The sequence below is a fragment of the Ipomoea nil genome, unplaced genomic scaffold (assembly GCF_001879475.1).
Source record: "Ipomoea nil cultivar Tokyo-kokei standard unplaced genomic scaffold, Asagao_1.1 scaffold0873, whole genome shotgun sequence".
Lineage (NCBI taxonomy): Eukaryota > Viridiplantae > Streptophyta > Magnoliopsida > Solanales > Convolvulaceae > Ipomoea > Ipomoea nil.
The window spans coordinates 1,353,689-1,369,953 of record NW_017617301.1 but is presented as its reverse complement, the minus strand read 5'-3'; the positions used below and the strand labels follow the sequence as shown (position 1 = coordinate 1,369,953).

General features: G+C 34.8%; 2 protein-coding genes and 1 non-coding gene across 3 annotated transcripts; all 3 read right to left on the bottom strand.

The window, feature by feature from the left end:
- Positions 1-5,131: 5,131 nt before the first annotated feature.
- On the bottom strand, positions 5,132-5,202 carry TRNAG-CCC. Its single transcript has one exon. It is a non-coding gene; the product is annotated as a tRNA-Gly (tRNA).
- Positions 5,203-9,302: 4,100 nt separating this feature from the next.
- On the bottom strand, positions 9,303-10,364 carry LOC109178855 (RNA-binding protein 28-like). The gene is made up of 3 exons (XM_019328406.1): positions 10,358-10,364; positions 10,125-10,193; positions 9,303-10,011 (listed from the first exon to the last, which is right to left on the bottom strand). Exons 1-3 carry the CDS (start codon positions 10,362-10,364, stop codon positions 9,416-9,418), a joined length of 672 nt encoding a protein of 223 aa, XP_019183951.1. The 3' UTR covers positions 9,303-9,415.
- A 200-nt stretch (positions 10,365-10,564) lies between these two features.
- LOC109178822 (RNA-binding protein 28-like) lies at positions 10,565-16,265 on the bottom strand. The gene is made up of 15 exons (XM_019328375.1): positions 16,074-16,265; positions 15,909-15,969; positions 15,263-15,299; positions 14,999-15,129; positions 14,801-14,887; positions 14,642-14,717; positions 14,371-14,504; positions 14,061-14,200; positions 13,526-13,576; positions 13,354-13,436; positions 13,194-13,248; positions 12,405-12,519; positions 11,040-11,580; positions 10,744-10,957; positions 10,565-10,652 (listed from the first exon to the last, which is right to left on the bottom strand). Exons 1-15 carry the CDS (start codon positions 16,170-16,172, stop codon positions 10,578-10,580), a joined length of 1,899 nt encoding a protein of 632 aa, XP_019183920.1. The 5' UTR covers positions 16,173-16,265; the 3' UTR covers positions 10,565-10,577.

Genomic DNA, 16,265 nt, shown 5'->3' with positions numbered 1-16,265 from the left:
TAGGTCATTATGATATTAATATTTTTTGTATGTCTTTTTATAACGGTACAATTGTACATTACTTTACAAATATTATACTATTATTGTTTTTATCGGACAAAATTGTTCTTACATCATTGTCAGACCTGCGCGACCTAATTACAAAGTTGTTGATCAGAAATACAATTACACCCTGGACCTAGTGGTTCAGGAATTATGTCAAACACATGGTCGTCGGTCTACCTTATCCTCCCGGGCCTAGCCCTCTTGGATCGTAGTACGGGGATTGCAATGAGTAAGACTTCATGGAATCGCATTCTCATGTTGATTCCACTCTCTCATACTCCTCTCCCATTGGAGCTCTCTATGAAGAGAGAAACAATACAAAACTCATCAACAATAAAAGATTATAGGTCTAGCATTATAGTACATCTCATCAATCAAGCAATACAAATCATGAATGAGTAATCACTCATCAATTCAATCCAATTCCTAGAAGACTAGCCACTCATCATTATAGATTGAAAACACAATGAAATTGAATCAAGATAACAAAATAGAAGATAGAATTAAAAGCTAAGAGATGAAATGTTATCAATTCTTCAATCACAATGTGAGATCAATCCTTGAGCAAGTGAAGATCTGCAAGTGACTAGTTGAATCTAGGTCTAAACTAGAGAGAGAAAATATAAAACTAAGCTAAGAAGTCTCTAAAGTGAAAGACAAAATGATATATGATAAAATAATCCCGCTACAAGCCATTTAAATAGGCTGAATTCTGTAATTTCCGCTCATACCCGATCCACTAATTTCCCCATGCGCGTGGGTTGGATTCATGGAACTTACTGTTCCCGATCCACACAATGGCCCACGCGCGTGGATGGGGTGCATGGATGGTAGTGAGTCCAAATTAGTCATTTTTGTTTTCGTCACCGTTGTAGTCCTTGAAGTTTACGTTCTAATGTCACTTGAATCACCTCATTTGGACACTCCTAGCTCAAGATATGCTCAAATTACCAAACTGTCGCCGGAATGCCCTTCTTTAAGCTCAAAACCTTCAAAACACTAAATTGTACAAGTTTATGGGCATTTGCAACACATTAACACATTTCATAGCATTTACATCATAAATCATCCACAAAAGGACTCTAAATAAGCACAACACAACCCCTTAATGACCCATCAAAGATTGTGTCTTTAGCACTTATCAACACCCGACGAATTGAACTCATGTCAGTATCATGGGAGGGCACTATGATACCACTATACTAGATGCACTGACATCAATGCATGTACTTATAAATTTTAATATTATTTTCATATTTGACGTTATGATCCACTTAAATCAATGAAGAATATAGATTACAACAAAAAAAAATTAAAAAATAAAAAACAAGATCAAGAGAAATATGTGTGAATTTAGTGAAAAACATACTAAGATTTAGATGTGATATGATCATATGAAAGATTATTAAATAAAAAAAAAATAAAATAAAACAATTAATAGCAAAGAAGTGTTCAAAAGATAGGAGTTATCATCCTTATCAACAAATTATCACTACTATTATTACCTAAAAAAAATATCAAGACATTATAGCAACAAAACACTGAATCACTTTAGATTTGTTAAAGCATGCATGAAATCACTTAAGAATGCCAACTTATTGATAAGGATGATAACTCTTTGTTTATCTTTTTGGGACACTTATTTGTTATTAATTATTGCATATGTCTTATCATATCTTTATCATCTTTCAACAACTATTTACATAGTGGTTTATATATAATAAAAAGATTAAATCATTGCTTATATAATAAATAAGGTTAAACTTTTACAAAAATTAAAAATAGTACATAAGATTCAAAAGTGTACATAAGGCTGATTGTACATTATTTTCCTCTTTCACATGCATGCTAATCAAAGATGATTTTTTGTTTACATGCTTATAAGGTTATTGTACATTATTTATCCTCTTTCACATGCTAATAAAAGATGATTTTTTGTTTGTCTTCTTTCAGTGAGTTTTATCAAAAGCTTAATAATTCTTGTCTGCAACTTGTTATTTTTGATGAAATATAATTGTATGAGTTAATTACTGAAATGGTCCCTTGACTAATACGAAATTACCAATTTGATCCTCAACTATTTTTTTTTGACTAATTAAGTCCTTCAACTTTAACAATATTAACCAATTTGGTCCTCCGTTTGTTTTGCGTTAGACATCCGTTAACTCAGGAGGTCCACTGGTAATTTAACTATAGTCAAGAGACCATTTTATCAATTAAATTTTCGGAGAAATAGATGTGTGCAAACTTCGGTAAATTTTCGATTAACCGACAATGTTTGGTTAACCTTTTTTGAAAGTTATTGGCTCTATTACATTGTAGTATCTGTTCATATACTTTCTCAACCTACTGAAACACAAAGAACCAATAACGCCTCCACTGAGGCTTGAACTCATAATCTTCCAAATGGAAGTCCAACCCGGGTACCATTAGACCACATAGTCCTGGTTAACCTGTTTTAACCGAACTTTTTCGTTTCGGTTAATGGTTAAAGGTTTTTAAAATTTTGGTTAACGGTTAATTCAATTAGAAACTTTTAGTTAACTAAATTAACCGAAGTTTTAAATATAAATAAACAAACAAATAAATAAATACACACACACACACACACACACACACACACACACACACACACATATATATATATATATATATATATATATATATATATATATATATATATATATATAAAATATGTAAAATCCCTATAAATATGTAATGTTGTTATGATATTGTTTTTGTATCTTTTCTTATAGATTTATTATTATATGTATTATTTTAATTGCATTTATTATTATCGTGATAATTTTTAAGATTTAAAACTTTAGCTTAAAAAAAATCGATTAATCGGTTAACGGACCAATTAACGGAAAAAAAAAAAAAAAAAAAAAAAAAAAAAAAAAAAAAAAAAAAAAAAAAACTCCGATTCGGTTAATTCGGTAATACAAAGTTCGGTTCGGTTAACGGTTAAAGTTTTTAAAAATTTCGATTAACCGATTGCACACCCCTACGGAAAAAAAAAAAAAAAAAAAAAAAAAGGTGAATGTGATGACCGAAATGGTTCCTTGACTATAGCAAAATTACCAATTTAGTCCCGAGTTAATAGATGTCTAACGGCAAAACTAACAGATGACCAAATTGGTTACGATTTTTAAAGTTGATAGACTTAATTGGTTAAAAAAAATAGTCAAGAACCAAATTGATAATTTCGCTATAATCAATGAATCATTTCAGTAATTAACTCTAATTGTATTGTATGCTTGCAAAGTCTGATTTCTATCTTTTTTTATGGTTGAACTTTTGCGTTAATACTTTATAATACAATAGTAAAATGCCCATCAGTTCATAAGAGTAGTTGGCTTTGCAGTACTTATGCTGTGGAAACGTGTTCACCATATGTATAGTGAACACAGGAGTAGATCCATAATTTTTATACTGTAAATTCATAATTTTTTATTTTTATTTTTGAAATGTAGGTTCATAATTTTGTTTTTTATTTGTTGTTAATGGGATAGATCCATAATTTCTAAGCTATAGATTCATAATTTCTATACTGTAGATTCATAACATTTATACTGTAGATTCATAATTTCTATACTGTAGATTCATAATTTCTGTATTGTAGATTCATAATTTTTGAAACAAATTGCACTTTTGGTCATGTGAGTATTAGGGTACTGACAATTTGAGTACTTGACTTTCAAAACTCCCAATTTAAACCTTTAACTATGCAATTATTGGCAGATTTGGTCCTCCGGGCCAAATTGCCGGCCAATTTTGACCGAAAAAACATAAATTGGTTCAAATTGTTTTTTGACGAGGGTAAAATTGTCATTTCACTCCCTTCTTCTTCATTCTCCCTTTCTTCTTCGTTCTTCTTCTTCTTCATCCCGGTGAATAGCTTTCCTGAGCTGCCCCTTTTGCTTCAATGGCATCCGGTGATGCCGGGAAATGGAGGAGCACTGCTCTTCTGGTTATAGATATGCAGGCAGGCACTTCACTCTTCATTTTCTTTCAATTTCTTTGTTCATGCACTAATTTTATATTTGTACTTTTTTTCTACAGAATGATTTCATATTACCAAGTAGCCCTATTCACATTAGGGGTGGCCAAGCTATTGTCCCCAACATTATTAAGGCCGTTGAGGTTGCAAGAAACCGTGGCATCCCCGTTATTTGGGTACCCTTTATACCACTCTCAATCATTTGCTCTTTCTTTTCCTTCATTCATTCCAAGTTTGTATTTTATCTATAATTCTTGAAATTTGGTTCGCATTTGTGAGGTTTGAAGTTATCCCTTGCCTATGTATCACTGTCTGTTTTATGCTTGTGGAAACATGACTCCTATGCTGAGCGAAGAAGAAGAAGAACGAAGAAGAAAGGGAGAATGAAGAAGAATGGAGTGAAATGACAATTTTACCCTCGTCAAAAAATAATTTGAACCAATTTATGTTTTTTCGGCCAAAATTGACCGGCAATTTGGTCCGGAGGACCAAATCTGTCAATAATTGCATAGTTAAAGGTTTAAATTGGGAGTTTTGAAAGTCACGTACTCAAATTGTCAGTACCCTAATACTCACAGGACCAAAAGTGCAATTTGTTTTTGTATTATAGATTCATAATTTCTATACTGTAGATTCATAATATCTGTAACAACAAATGAAAAAAAAAAAAAAAAAACAAAATTATGAATCTACGTTTTCAAAAAAAAAAAAAAAAAAATTATGAATCTACAATATAAAAATTATGAATCTACCCCTGTGTTCCCCATGCGCATGGTGAACACGTTTCCACAACATAATTTACCTTGGCTTTGATAATATATTGGACTTATTGGCAATACAATAGTAAAATGCCCATCAGTTCATAAGACTACTTTGCTTTGATAATATATTGGACTTATTGGCATTTACAAAGTGATATTTTTTTTTGGTAGAAATTTACAAAGTGATATACATATACTATTCTAATGTCTGAAACCTGAACAGAAACTAGCGTATATTGGACTTATTGGCATTTACAAAGTGATATACATATACTATTCTAATGTCTGAAACCTGAACAAACTAGCGTTGAAAAACTGAAAATGCGCATCCAGGGAATCGAACCCTGGTCAGTACCGTGGGAGGGTACTATGATACCACTACACCAGATGCGCTGATGGTGTTGCATTCTCTTATTAATTTAAATATAATATTACTTTCATATTTGGCGTTATAAATTTATAATCCACCTACCTAAATCAATTTAAAAAGTTAAAAGGTAACTATTAAAAAATTTAAAAATTAGTGATAATTAATTTTTAAAAATGAAAACAAATAAAGTTTTGGTAGCAACCTATAGTTTCACACCTAATCGCCTAAATTTGGATTGTTAACATAACAATCTACATTTCTAATGGATAACAAATCAATGGCCAACCCAACCACAAATTAATTGTAAACATATTTCAGTAGCATTTGTTACAAAATATATGACTAACGGACATTATTCCTTATAACTTTGGCCTAGGGTTTTCTATTAAACCCTCTAATATTTGCATATTATTTATTTGAGCCATTGTTTTAATTTGGACCATTTATTCATGTGCTATTTTATTTATCCTTATTCAAGCCCTATTTTGTTGGACCATTTTTTGTGATATATTTCTTTGGGCCTTAGTTTATTTAAATAGGTCTCACATTCTATTTCTATGGTCCTCATTCAAAAAATTTCTGTAGAAATGACTGCTCTCGCAAAATGAGAATTCGCTAAACTCGCCCTCGATGGAAGCAATTTTCTCACTTGGGCGTTTGATGTTGAGATATATCTCCAATCTACAGAATTGTTGGACACCATTAATGAGACAAATACGAGTATTGCGGTCCAGAAGGCTAAAGCGCTTATTTTCCTCCGTCACCACATTAACCATGATCTCAAGAATGAATACTTAACAGAAAAAAACCCTTATGTCCTCTGGAAATCTCTTAAGGATCGCTTTGACCAACAGACGTCATTGGTCCGCCCCCAGGCCCAATATGATTGGCTTAACCTTCGATTTCAAGACTTTAAGTCTGTGACTGAATACAACTCTGCCCTACACAAAATTGTGTCACAACTGAAGATCTGTAAGCAGATAATCACAGACGAGTATCTAATTGAAAAAACTCTATCCACGTTCCATGCAAATAACTTTGTGCTCTAGCAGCAGTACTAGACTCAAAATTATACCATGCATTCAGAGCTCATTACGGCTTTACTAGTGGCTGAAAAAGCATAACCAGTTATTGATGCGTAATCACAATGCGCATCCAGCTGGCGCTGCACCTGTGCCTGAAGCACACACTGTTGCCCAGCAAAGCAACAATCGACGGGGTCGAGGCCAGGGAAGGGGGAGAGGTCGAGGTAGAGGCCCAAAGAGAGGTGGTAGAGGGGGAAGCTAGCAGCAGAGACTCTCGTCCTCAGAACAAGCAACCCAATCAAACTCAAAGAAATAGACCAAGCAAGCCGTAACAGAACTCCGGTCAGTCGCAGTCATGTCATAAATGTGGTTGCAAAGGGCATTGGTCTAGGACATGCAGGACTGCAAAGCACCTGGTTGAGGCTTACCAAAAGATGCTCCAGCAGGAAGATGGACAAAAGAAAAAAGGTTCTGGGCAATCATCTTTGCCTTAAGCAAATGCCCTCATCTTGGGGAATGATAACCTGCTAGGCGAATAACTAGCTAATTATGGAGATCGAGTGATACTCCTATTTTTTCGCTCTCCTTTATAGACATCCACTTTATTACTAAATGTCTGCGAGCATGTTTATATTTGAACTCTTTTATCCTATATGAATAATGGATCCTTTTTGAACACTTTTGTTCTTTTTTTTGAAAATTGAACACTTTTGTTCTAATTGAATAAATACAACGGATCCTTCTAACACATTATCTTGATACCCATTCTTTTTCTTTAGAGATATGGGAGACGAATTAACCCTATGCTTGGTTTATTGTGCAACTACGCACACTATTTTGACAGACCGAAGATTTTTCCAAACGTTCAACGAACACAAAGGCAACCTTTCAACCATAGCGAATGATGACATTCCTATTGTGGGCTCCGGCAGAGCTTCACTTATTCTTCCTAATGGAACAAAGTTGATAATTGACATAGCCCTCCTATACCATCAATCAAAAAAGAACTTTGCTTAGTTTCAAGAATATTTGGTCCAATGGTTTTCACATAGAAACCGAAACTAAAAACAATACCGAATTCCTTGTTTTGACCAAAATAGTCAATAACTAGAACAAGGAAATCGAAGAACTTCCTTCATTTTTTTCAGGCATGTATTATTCCTATATCAGGCCCCAACTCTCCTACGTTGCACTCGCAGTGAAATTAAAAAATACACATTCTTTTAGTCTAAGGCATGACCGCTTAGGTCACCCTGGACAAACTATGATAGGCCGGATACTTTCAAATACATCTGGACATAACTTTCTTAGGACAAACATTCTTTCTACAAAAGATTACACATGTGTTCCATGTGCACATGGAAAACTTATTGTTCGGCCCACGCATCCTAAGATTGATTTTGAGTCACATGTCTTCCTGTAGAGGCTACAGGGTGATATTTGTGGACCAATTCATCCTCCATCCAGACCATTCCGATATTTCATGGTCCTTATTGATGCTTCCACCCAATGGACACATGTGTGCCTGTTGTCCACTCGAAATATGACATTCGCAAAATTCATGAGCCAAATCATTAGGTTGAATGCCCAATTTCCCGATTATCCTATTAAGAACATAAGAATGGATAGTGCTGGTGAATTCACCTCGTCAGCGTTGACGATTATTGTATGGCCATGGGAATTAAGGTGGAACATCATGTACCATACGTCCACACACAGAATGGTTTAGCTTAATCTCTTATCAAAAGAATTAAACTAATAGCTAGACCATTACTGCAACGGTCCAATCTACCTGTCACTTGTTGGGGATACGCAGTGTTGCATGCTACAATTCTAATCCAACTCCAGCCAACTGGATATCACGATTACCCCCTTCTACAACTTGTACGTGGTAATGAGCCAGACATTTTTCATTTCCGTGTCTTTGGCTGTACGGTTTACATACCTATACCACCTCCACATCGTACTTTGATGGACCTGCAATGTCGGTTAGGTATTTATGTTGGGTATGAATCACCTTCTATCATTAAATACCTCGAGCCCATGGGATGAAAAAGATCTTCAATATCTTGACCCACGTACTAATCAAACTGAACTTGAAGTTCAGAAAATAATAAATTTGCAAAGACTAGCAAATAATCTGCCAGATGCGTTTACTGATTATAAATGAGTAACTAGGTCCTATATTCCTGTAGAAAATGATCCATCAAGAATAGTTGTCCCCAAAGGACCAAATACTAGTACTGACACTACCCAACGCCAGAAGCGTGGAAGACCAGTTGGTGCAAAAGATTTAAATCCATAGAAAACTAAACACAATAAACAATCACAGTTACTCCAAAATCGTTCTGAAGACGAAAACCCAGTATAAATGCACGTGCTACAAGAGAAATTGTTCAATAACCTCTAGAAAGGAATTGTTTCAAAAGTAATATGTCACCATATGCGTTTTTTTTTTTAATGAAGTTCAATTATGTGTGCATTTATCTTATGTGACTTCACTGAATGGTGTTGCTTTGTGGGAAACCAGTACATCAAAATGAAAAGCTTAATAATATATATGAAGTTATTATTCCCATGTTCTAAATTCTCACACCTGTTTCAGATTTTGACTTCTCGGCAAATGACCAATATATTGCCTCATCTTCAATGGATAAAACTGTTAGAGTATGGGATATTTCCAAAGGCCTTTGCATTAGGGTGATATATGGTGTGTCATCACAACTATGTATACGATTTCATCCTGTAATTGGACATTAATGTTGTTCCTTGAATCTTAATGCAATTGTGACATTCTGAGAGTATGGTGCTTTGCTTTATTGGATTTCTTTGAGAATCATTTTACTAAATGTCCCACTAAAACTCCCCTTCTGTTATTGTATTGGAAGTTGCTGGAAGTGATGATACAAATGTGTACTTGTATGATTTAACTCGGCCAAATCGGACATGTGTTAACAAGCTACAGGTATATATGAATCCTACATTATATTCTGGGAAAACCCCCACAGCTAGTGTAAGTAGTACTTAACTAGTCAGGATGCCTCATGGATATCCAGTCATAGGTATTTGCTTGAGTGGCGGCACTAGGAAAAATCTAAACTACCCAAAAACCGCCATTGTGTTGTGACCGTTGACAGCATTTGTAACTGCCATAAATACAAAAGAAAGCTTCAAGTAGAAAAAACCGAACAACAGGAACTTAAAAAGACAATTATGATTGGAACCACCTCCTGAGCCGTTTAGAACCATGTTTGTTACCATCAGTTTGGTCAGAACTAGCCTTTGAGAATTTAGACCTGTATTGTTCAATAAGCACATCAAGTTTGTCTACCACATCGCGTCCCAAAGGGTCTTTGTTCTTTTTACCCTTTTTTGCTCTCTTCAAACTGTTTCTTTGTATCTCTTGGGTGGTCTCATCTTCCGATCTTGCTTTTGATCTCATAGCCCCATCTTTGATAGGGGCATTGCTTGAGGCACTTTTAGTTGGTTGAGATCCAATGTCAGCAAACTTCTCTATTAGCTCCTGTTTTGAGCTTATCAACATTTTCTTTGTTTTCTGCTTCTTTTTAGGTCTGGCTGTTTCAGCAATTGCTCCCTTGGCACCTGTTTTCACTTCACTGTTCTCACTTACAGAAATTGATGACGCATCCCCTCTAGAGTTAGCAGGACCGTTTTGCCATGAATTATCTGTTTTATGATGAGAATCATTCTGCTGGACTTGAAGAATCTTCTCTTTACGGTGCATAAGTTTCTTCACATTATCAACAGCAAACTCTACAATCGGACGATGTTCAGGGCCAAAAGTTCCTGGAAGACATCATAATATATTCATTTTCTGCAGCCCAGATTCTCTCCCTAACGGACAAGTTAAGAAAATGCAGTCACCAAAAACAATATTTACTGTAATACAGGCACATTACCAGGATTATTATTAACAACTCTCAGAGCTACAAGTGCATGTTGGTGCTCCGTGAACTCAACAAAGGCAACTCCAGAAGAAGAAAGGGGAAAAAGAAATGCTTCTTATGGGATTAGAGGATTCCCCACTGTAACATCATCATGCAATGATTCTGAAGTATTACCACGATTTTAATTATTCCAAGACTGTTGCCAAAAGTAATTAGGATATCACTGAAACTAGCCTATGGATTACCTATCATGACTCATGAGCAACAGCTAAGAATTTTGATAGAAGCGGAAGTCGAACAACTTGATCTAGCAAACACCATAACAGAGACAATATTTTGAACATAGCAGCATGAAAAGGTCATCATGGTATTAATTAGATTTCAATTTATATTAACTGATGACTTCAGCTAATGCCATGTTCAATAGTGAAATATTCAGAGATGTGCAACAAGAAACAATTGGTCTTACATCTTGCGCTTAGACATATCATTTGCCGAAACACCCTCAGCAGCAGGAGTTCCCTCCAAAACAAGTCCTTCCTGTCATAAAAGAGATTGTAATCAAGATTTTTAAAAATTGTTTGAGTGCTAACTGCCTAGACAGCGTTGCAAGAGAAGAAACTGAATGAACCTTGGCAAGGTAAAGGTTGCGATGGTCATGATCATCCTTTTTGGTTTTCTCCAACTCCTTGTCCTGAGCTGTTTTTCTGTCAACAGCCTTTAAAACCTTTAATTGCCTACCCTTCAGAAATATACCCAAACCAGCTGCTGTGTTGGCAGCCAAAAGTGCAGCTTCAGCAGCATCTACGGTTTTAAATTTCAGAAACCCAGTCCCTCTGGGTCGCCTGCATATATGTACAGTGAGTCATTTAATGCAACCAGAAATTAACAAAGTATAGATGCATCATCCAACAAGCCCGCCCATACTTGGTGACTTGGTGAAGAACTTGAACAAAGGACTCCACTTCACCAAATGCAGAAAAACGCTGTTTCACTTCTTCATTATCAACATCAAAAGGAAGATTGTTAATGAAAATTGTTCGCCGCAGATCATCTGCTCCTTCAGTCTGCCTGGAGGTTTTCTCCTTACTCTTACTAGAACCTTCTGGTGGTGTTTCACCCACATGAGATGCATCAGAGGATTTGTCATGTACACTATTAACTTCACTCTTCTCTCCCTTGGGCAAGCTGGAAGATTCATTGGCAGAAGCAACTGTTCCCTTAGAAGTAGACGAAATTAAATTTTTAAGAACTTTCCTTGCAATGTCTGCTTCCATATCAATATTAACTTTGAGCTGGGTGTCCTTATCATCATCATCATCATCATCTGCATCCTCATCTTCTTCTGCTTCTTCTAATTCAGAGGCACTGTCGCTCCCAAGAGCTTGTTGGGATTCTCCGTCAATCTCCATTTCCTGATCTTCCAAATCAACACTTTCATCATCATCTCCGTCACTTTCGTTCTGAACTGTAAGAATCACAAGTTAGAATTTGAACCTTACCACACGTGAGACATAACGAATAGCATGTCCAATAAGAGAAGGAAACTCTTCAGGTATGCCCTCAGAATCATCAAGTGATGCTTAGTAGCATAGTACTGAATGAAGTTCACAGTGACTAAACAGAACGCGGCAATTGCCCAAATGTATGATCTCATATATAGTATCCATGTGGTAGAAACTATAAAGTGAATAAACTGATTCTCTTTAGATATAGTATGATATCCAGTACAAATTACTTCCATAGATAGAGATGGACCAATTCGGACAACCATAACATTGGCCTCAAGGCTCTCAACCACCTACCAACAAATCTATCTACTTCATTTTTAAATACTAATATTGGGTGCCTAACTCTAAACATGCCACCTATAATATATTGCCTTTTTTATTTGAGTTCACGAGTTTCCATTACAAAAAGAAATATGGAAGATCTTAATCTAATTTACTATTAATGCTCAAATATGGAAGATCTTAATCTAATTTACTATTAATGCTCAAATATGGAAGATCTTAATCTAATTTACTATTAATGCTCTTCTATGACAATCCGAGGAGATGCATATAAGGTAGATAAATATATGCCTATTGTACCAGAGGGATGCAAACCTGTTCACAAAACCCAAAAACAAAGTATTTCCCTTTTGATTGAAGCAAACATTCATAAAATGATATTATCTTTTCTAACTCAAACTATGGTTCCCATATGCAACTAAATAGGAGGCATAATATGCTCAGAAAATAATATAAAACATTTTACGACTACAGAATTCTTCAAAAGATCACTTTTTACCATTTTCTGAAGCTGGAGTAGATTGACTATCGGCAACATAAACCTTTTTTGGTACAACCCAATCAACAGCAATAGGCCTTTTACCAAAAGTTTTTCCATTGAAAGTCTTAATAGCCTGCACATCCAAATATTAAGAGAAAATAAGACAAATACATTAAAAATAAATAAAAATTGAAACAGTGATAATAATTATTAAAAAAAAAATCAGATTGAGTGCTTGACCTAAGGTGAGGCTATTAGGGTAAGGCAAAGGAGAAGATGAGTTTAAGCCATTCAGTGAACAGAAGATTACATATTGCAAGGCACAGATGTAGCCTTTCACGAATTTTGAGAGGATAAAATTCTTTTATACTAGTTTATATTATTTTTCTTTTGTTCTTGGTTGAAATTTATACAGAGTACTATTTTTTATTAATAACCCCAGTATAATATGAAAGAAAGAAGTGAGCTATAAAAGTATTTAATAAAATGTGGACACCGGACTACTCCTCTAATTACAAATGGATAAAAGTAACCCAAGCATAAAAGATAATTGTACTTTTAATATTATTAAGAGTGAACTTGTCTTATTTTCCCAAATTAAAACATATTTCAAAATACATGTATCAAAAGACTTCACACTTTTAACATCCCTAATTTGTCTCCTTTTGTCTTAGGTTGGTGTTACAGACACCTCTCTCCCACTTTGTGGAGTCTGACACTTATTTAATTTTATAATTACATAGACCTAAAAACAAAGGTCCTCAACTTTACATATGGTAAAGAAAAGATATCAAATAGAATTAGTACCTTTTCTGCATCTTGCTTGGATGTAAATTTAACAAATGCAAATCCCTTAGACAAACTGCAAAATGCCATGCAAATGCAATCAAGGTTAATGATAATACGATAAACAATGAAAAGAAATATGAAAGAAGAGGTTATAAAATATTAATTCATTGACTTATACCCTGTCTCTGCATTTTGAGGAATATATACATCCCATAAAAAGCCAACAGTTGAAAACATACTCTTTATCTCATCCACTGTGGCCTGCATTCAGTTTTTAACAAATTCAAAAGTTTCTTTCCTAATCCTCACACAACATATAGAAATATAATAAAATCTAGAGGAAAAGTAACCTTGAAAGGAATATTCCTCACTATTAGTTTCCATTTATTAGTCTTGGAACCCTAGCATCAAATAAAGAAATCAAAAGAAAAAGATCAGATTCCCTCGGCATATATATTCTGACAACATAGATAATCTGGGAAACAGCTAAAATAGTTAGAAAGAGGTCTAATAATCACTTAAGTGCCACATAAGCAAGGCAATCAACACCCGAGGAAAGGAATGAAGTATGAAGCAGTCAATCACGGAAGAACATAATAAAAAATCTACTAATCAACTAATTGGAGTAGTAGGAAAGGGTGCGTTATTAACATTCTGATTTTCTATTTTCTAATATAATCATAACTGCTATGCTCAGGAAGAGAGGGAGAGGGAGAGGGAGATGGGAGCTAAAAACACCAAAGAGAATGCACCCAGGAAAAAAAAAAAGTGAACAAGAGATTGAAGCTAAAAAATTATAATTTTTCAAAGCCACCCAATTCAAATTTGTGGAGTATGATTACGGAAAATATTCTGAATCAATGTTCACTAAAATGGCAACTTTACCTCTCCACCAAGTTGGCGCACCCAAATAATCCCGCCATGTATTTCTTTTTGATGTAAGGTTGCAACACAACTTTGAGCTGATTTTACACTAGTATAAAGCACTGATGAAGCACCCATTTTACAACCATCTTGAGCCAGCCCTAATTCACACAAAAATTTGCAGAAGTGTAAGAGCCTAACTCAAAAATGAATAGCAGATTACTTGAGAATTAAAATAATGTTTAGTTCTGATAACTGACATTGATTGGTCAGATAAATATTGAACATGAAATGCTCAACAACTGAAAGAAGAATATGCAAATATTATTACCATTATATTCAAGCTCTCCTTCGGGAAGAGGATAAGTAACAGAACATACTGTGCCACACACTTTGGCAAGACGGTGAACTTCTGCTGCCATATTCGCACTAAGAATACCTCCAATTATGACTGTCCTAGCAACCCTGTATAAAATGAGGGACATCACAGGAGATAAAAGTTAGATAAGAACAAAAATATCGAAAAACATTTCACAATCTACATCAAACAACAATGCTTCTACTCAATTTCAGCATCGAGTTAGAACTTCAGTAGTCAATACCTCTGCTTTTCTGAACAATTCTTTTCATCGGGCATACCACTGCAAAGTACTGTAGCTTTCCTTTTTCTGGGGTTACCTATACTCTCAACAGTGTCAAATAATAAATACTACTCCATAGTAATATTTGATGACATTAAGTAGCATGTCATAGTTGCAAACCTGTTCCTTGAGAGTTTGAATCTTGTTCATGCTTGACTATTTCAACAGGCAAAGGGCCATCCCCATCCCTTTCCTGAGAAGCCTTGTCTGCATCAAATATAAACATCCAGAAAGTTCAAATTTCCTTTTATTTTATTATCAATCTTAAAATTTAATACAACATGAAATAATTCAATCTATGATACATATACCACAAACCTTGACTTCCCTTTGATTGACGTTGTTCAAGAGGAGCCCGATGCATTGCATGCTTGACACCAAGTTTTCTCCCTCCAACTGTTGAGCCATTTTTGAGTTCAATAGCACGACCAGCGTCTTCAACTGAGGCACTATAATTGCAAACAAAAACCAAAACATTAGTTGAAATCAAACTTCAACTGTTAATTAGGGGATTTCCAGATGCACTTAATCATGTAATAGCAATTACTGAATTACACCAGTAGCAAAATGGTAAGAGCTTACAATTGCACAAAGCCAAAACCTCGGTGTTCAGTAGACCCTGAAAAGTAAAAAGGTCAACAAATTTTAGCAGATAAGGAGTGACAATGCTCAATGCAAACTGAATCAGAAGGAATAACATGTAGAGGATTAAATGAAATAAATTATATCAGAAATATGCTTCGTGGTCAGAAATCATAACAACACATCAGCAATACACATTCCAGAAGTTTAGGTATAATTATTCGAGCATTCACCTTTTTTTGTTACTAAAAAGGTCAACAAAATTTAGTATATAAGGAGTGACAATGCTCAATGCAAACTGAATCAGAATGAATAACATGTAGAGGATTAAATGAAATAAATTATATCAGAAATCTGCTTCGCGTTCAAAAATCATAACAACACATCAGCAATACACTTTCCAGAAGTTTAGGCATAATTATTCGAGCATTCACATTTTTTTGTTACTAAAAAGGTTAACAAAATTTAGCAAATAAGGAGTGACAATGCTCGATGCAAACTGACTGAATCAGAAGGAATAACATGTAGAGGACTAAATGAAATAAATTATATCAGGAATATGCTTCGTGTTCAGAAATCATAACAATTAACAACACATCATCGATACACATTCCAGAAGTTAAGGTATAATTATTCGAGCATTCACCTTTTTTTGTTACTAAAAAGCATCTTCTGATGGGGCCAACTTCACTGAACGTTTGTTCTAGCTGTTTTATCACCAAAACAAAAGTAGAAGTTGAACAAATTGAGATATAAATATATGTACGCATATACACAAATATCTACTGTATTGTTGGATGATAGAAGCTACCTCAGTGTTGCTAAAGGAGAAAGGCAAGTTAGAAATGAAGACGGTGGGGGAAGAGTATTGGCCATCGCCATTAGCCTTGTTTGCCTTCTTCTTTCCCATGTCCGAGACGGCGATGTAGTTCGCAAGCTAACGTAGAGAGAAATCGCACCAAAAGATTTTGCGAAGAACCCTCGCGCTATTTTTCAGAGTAGG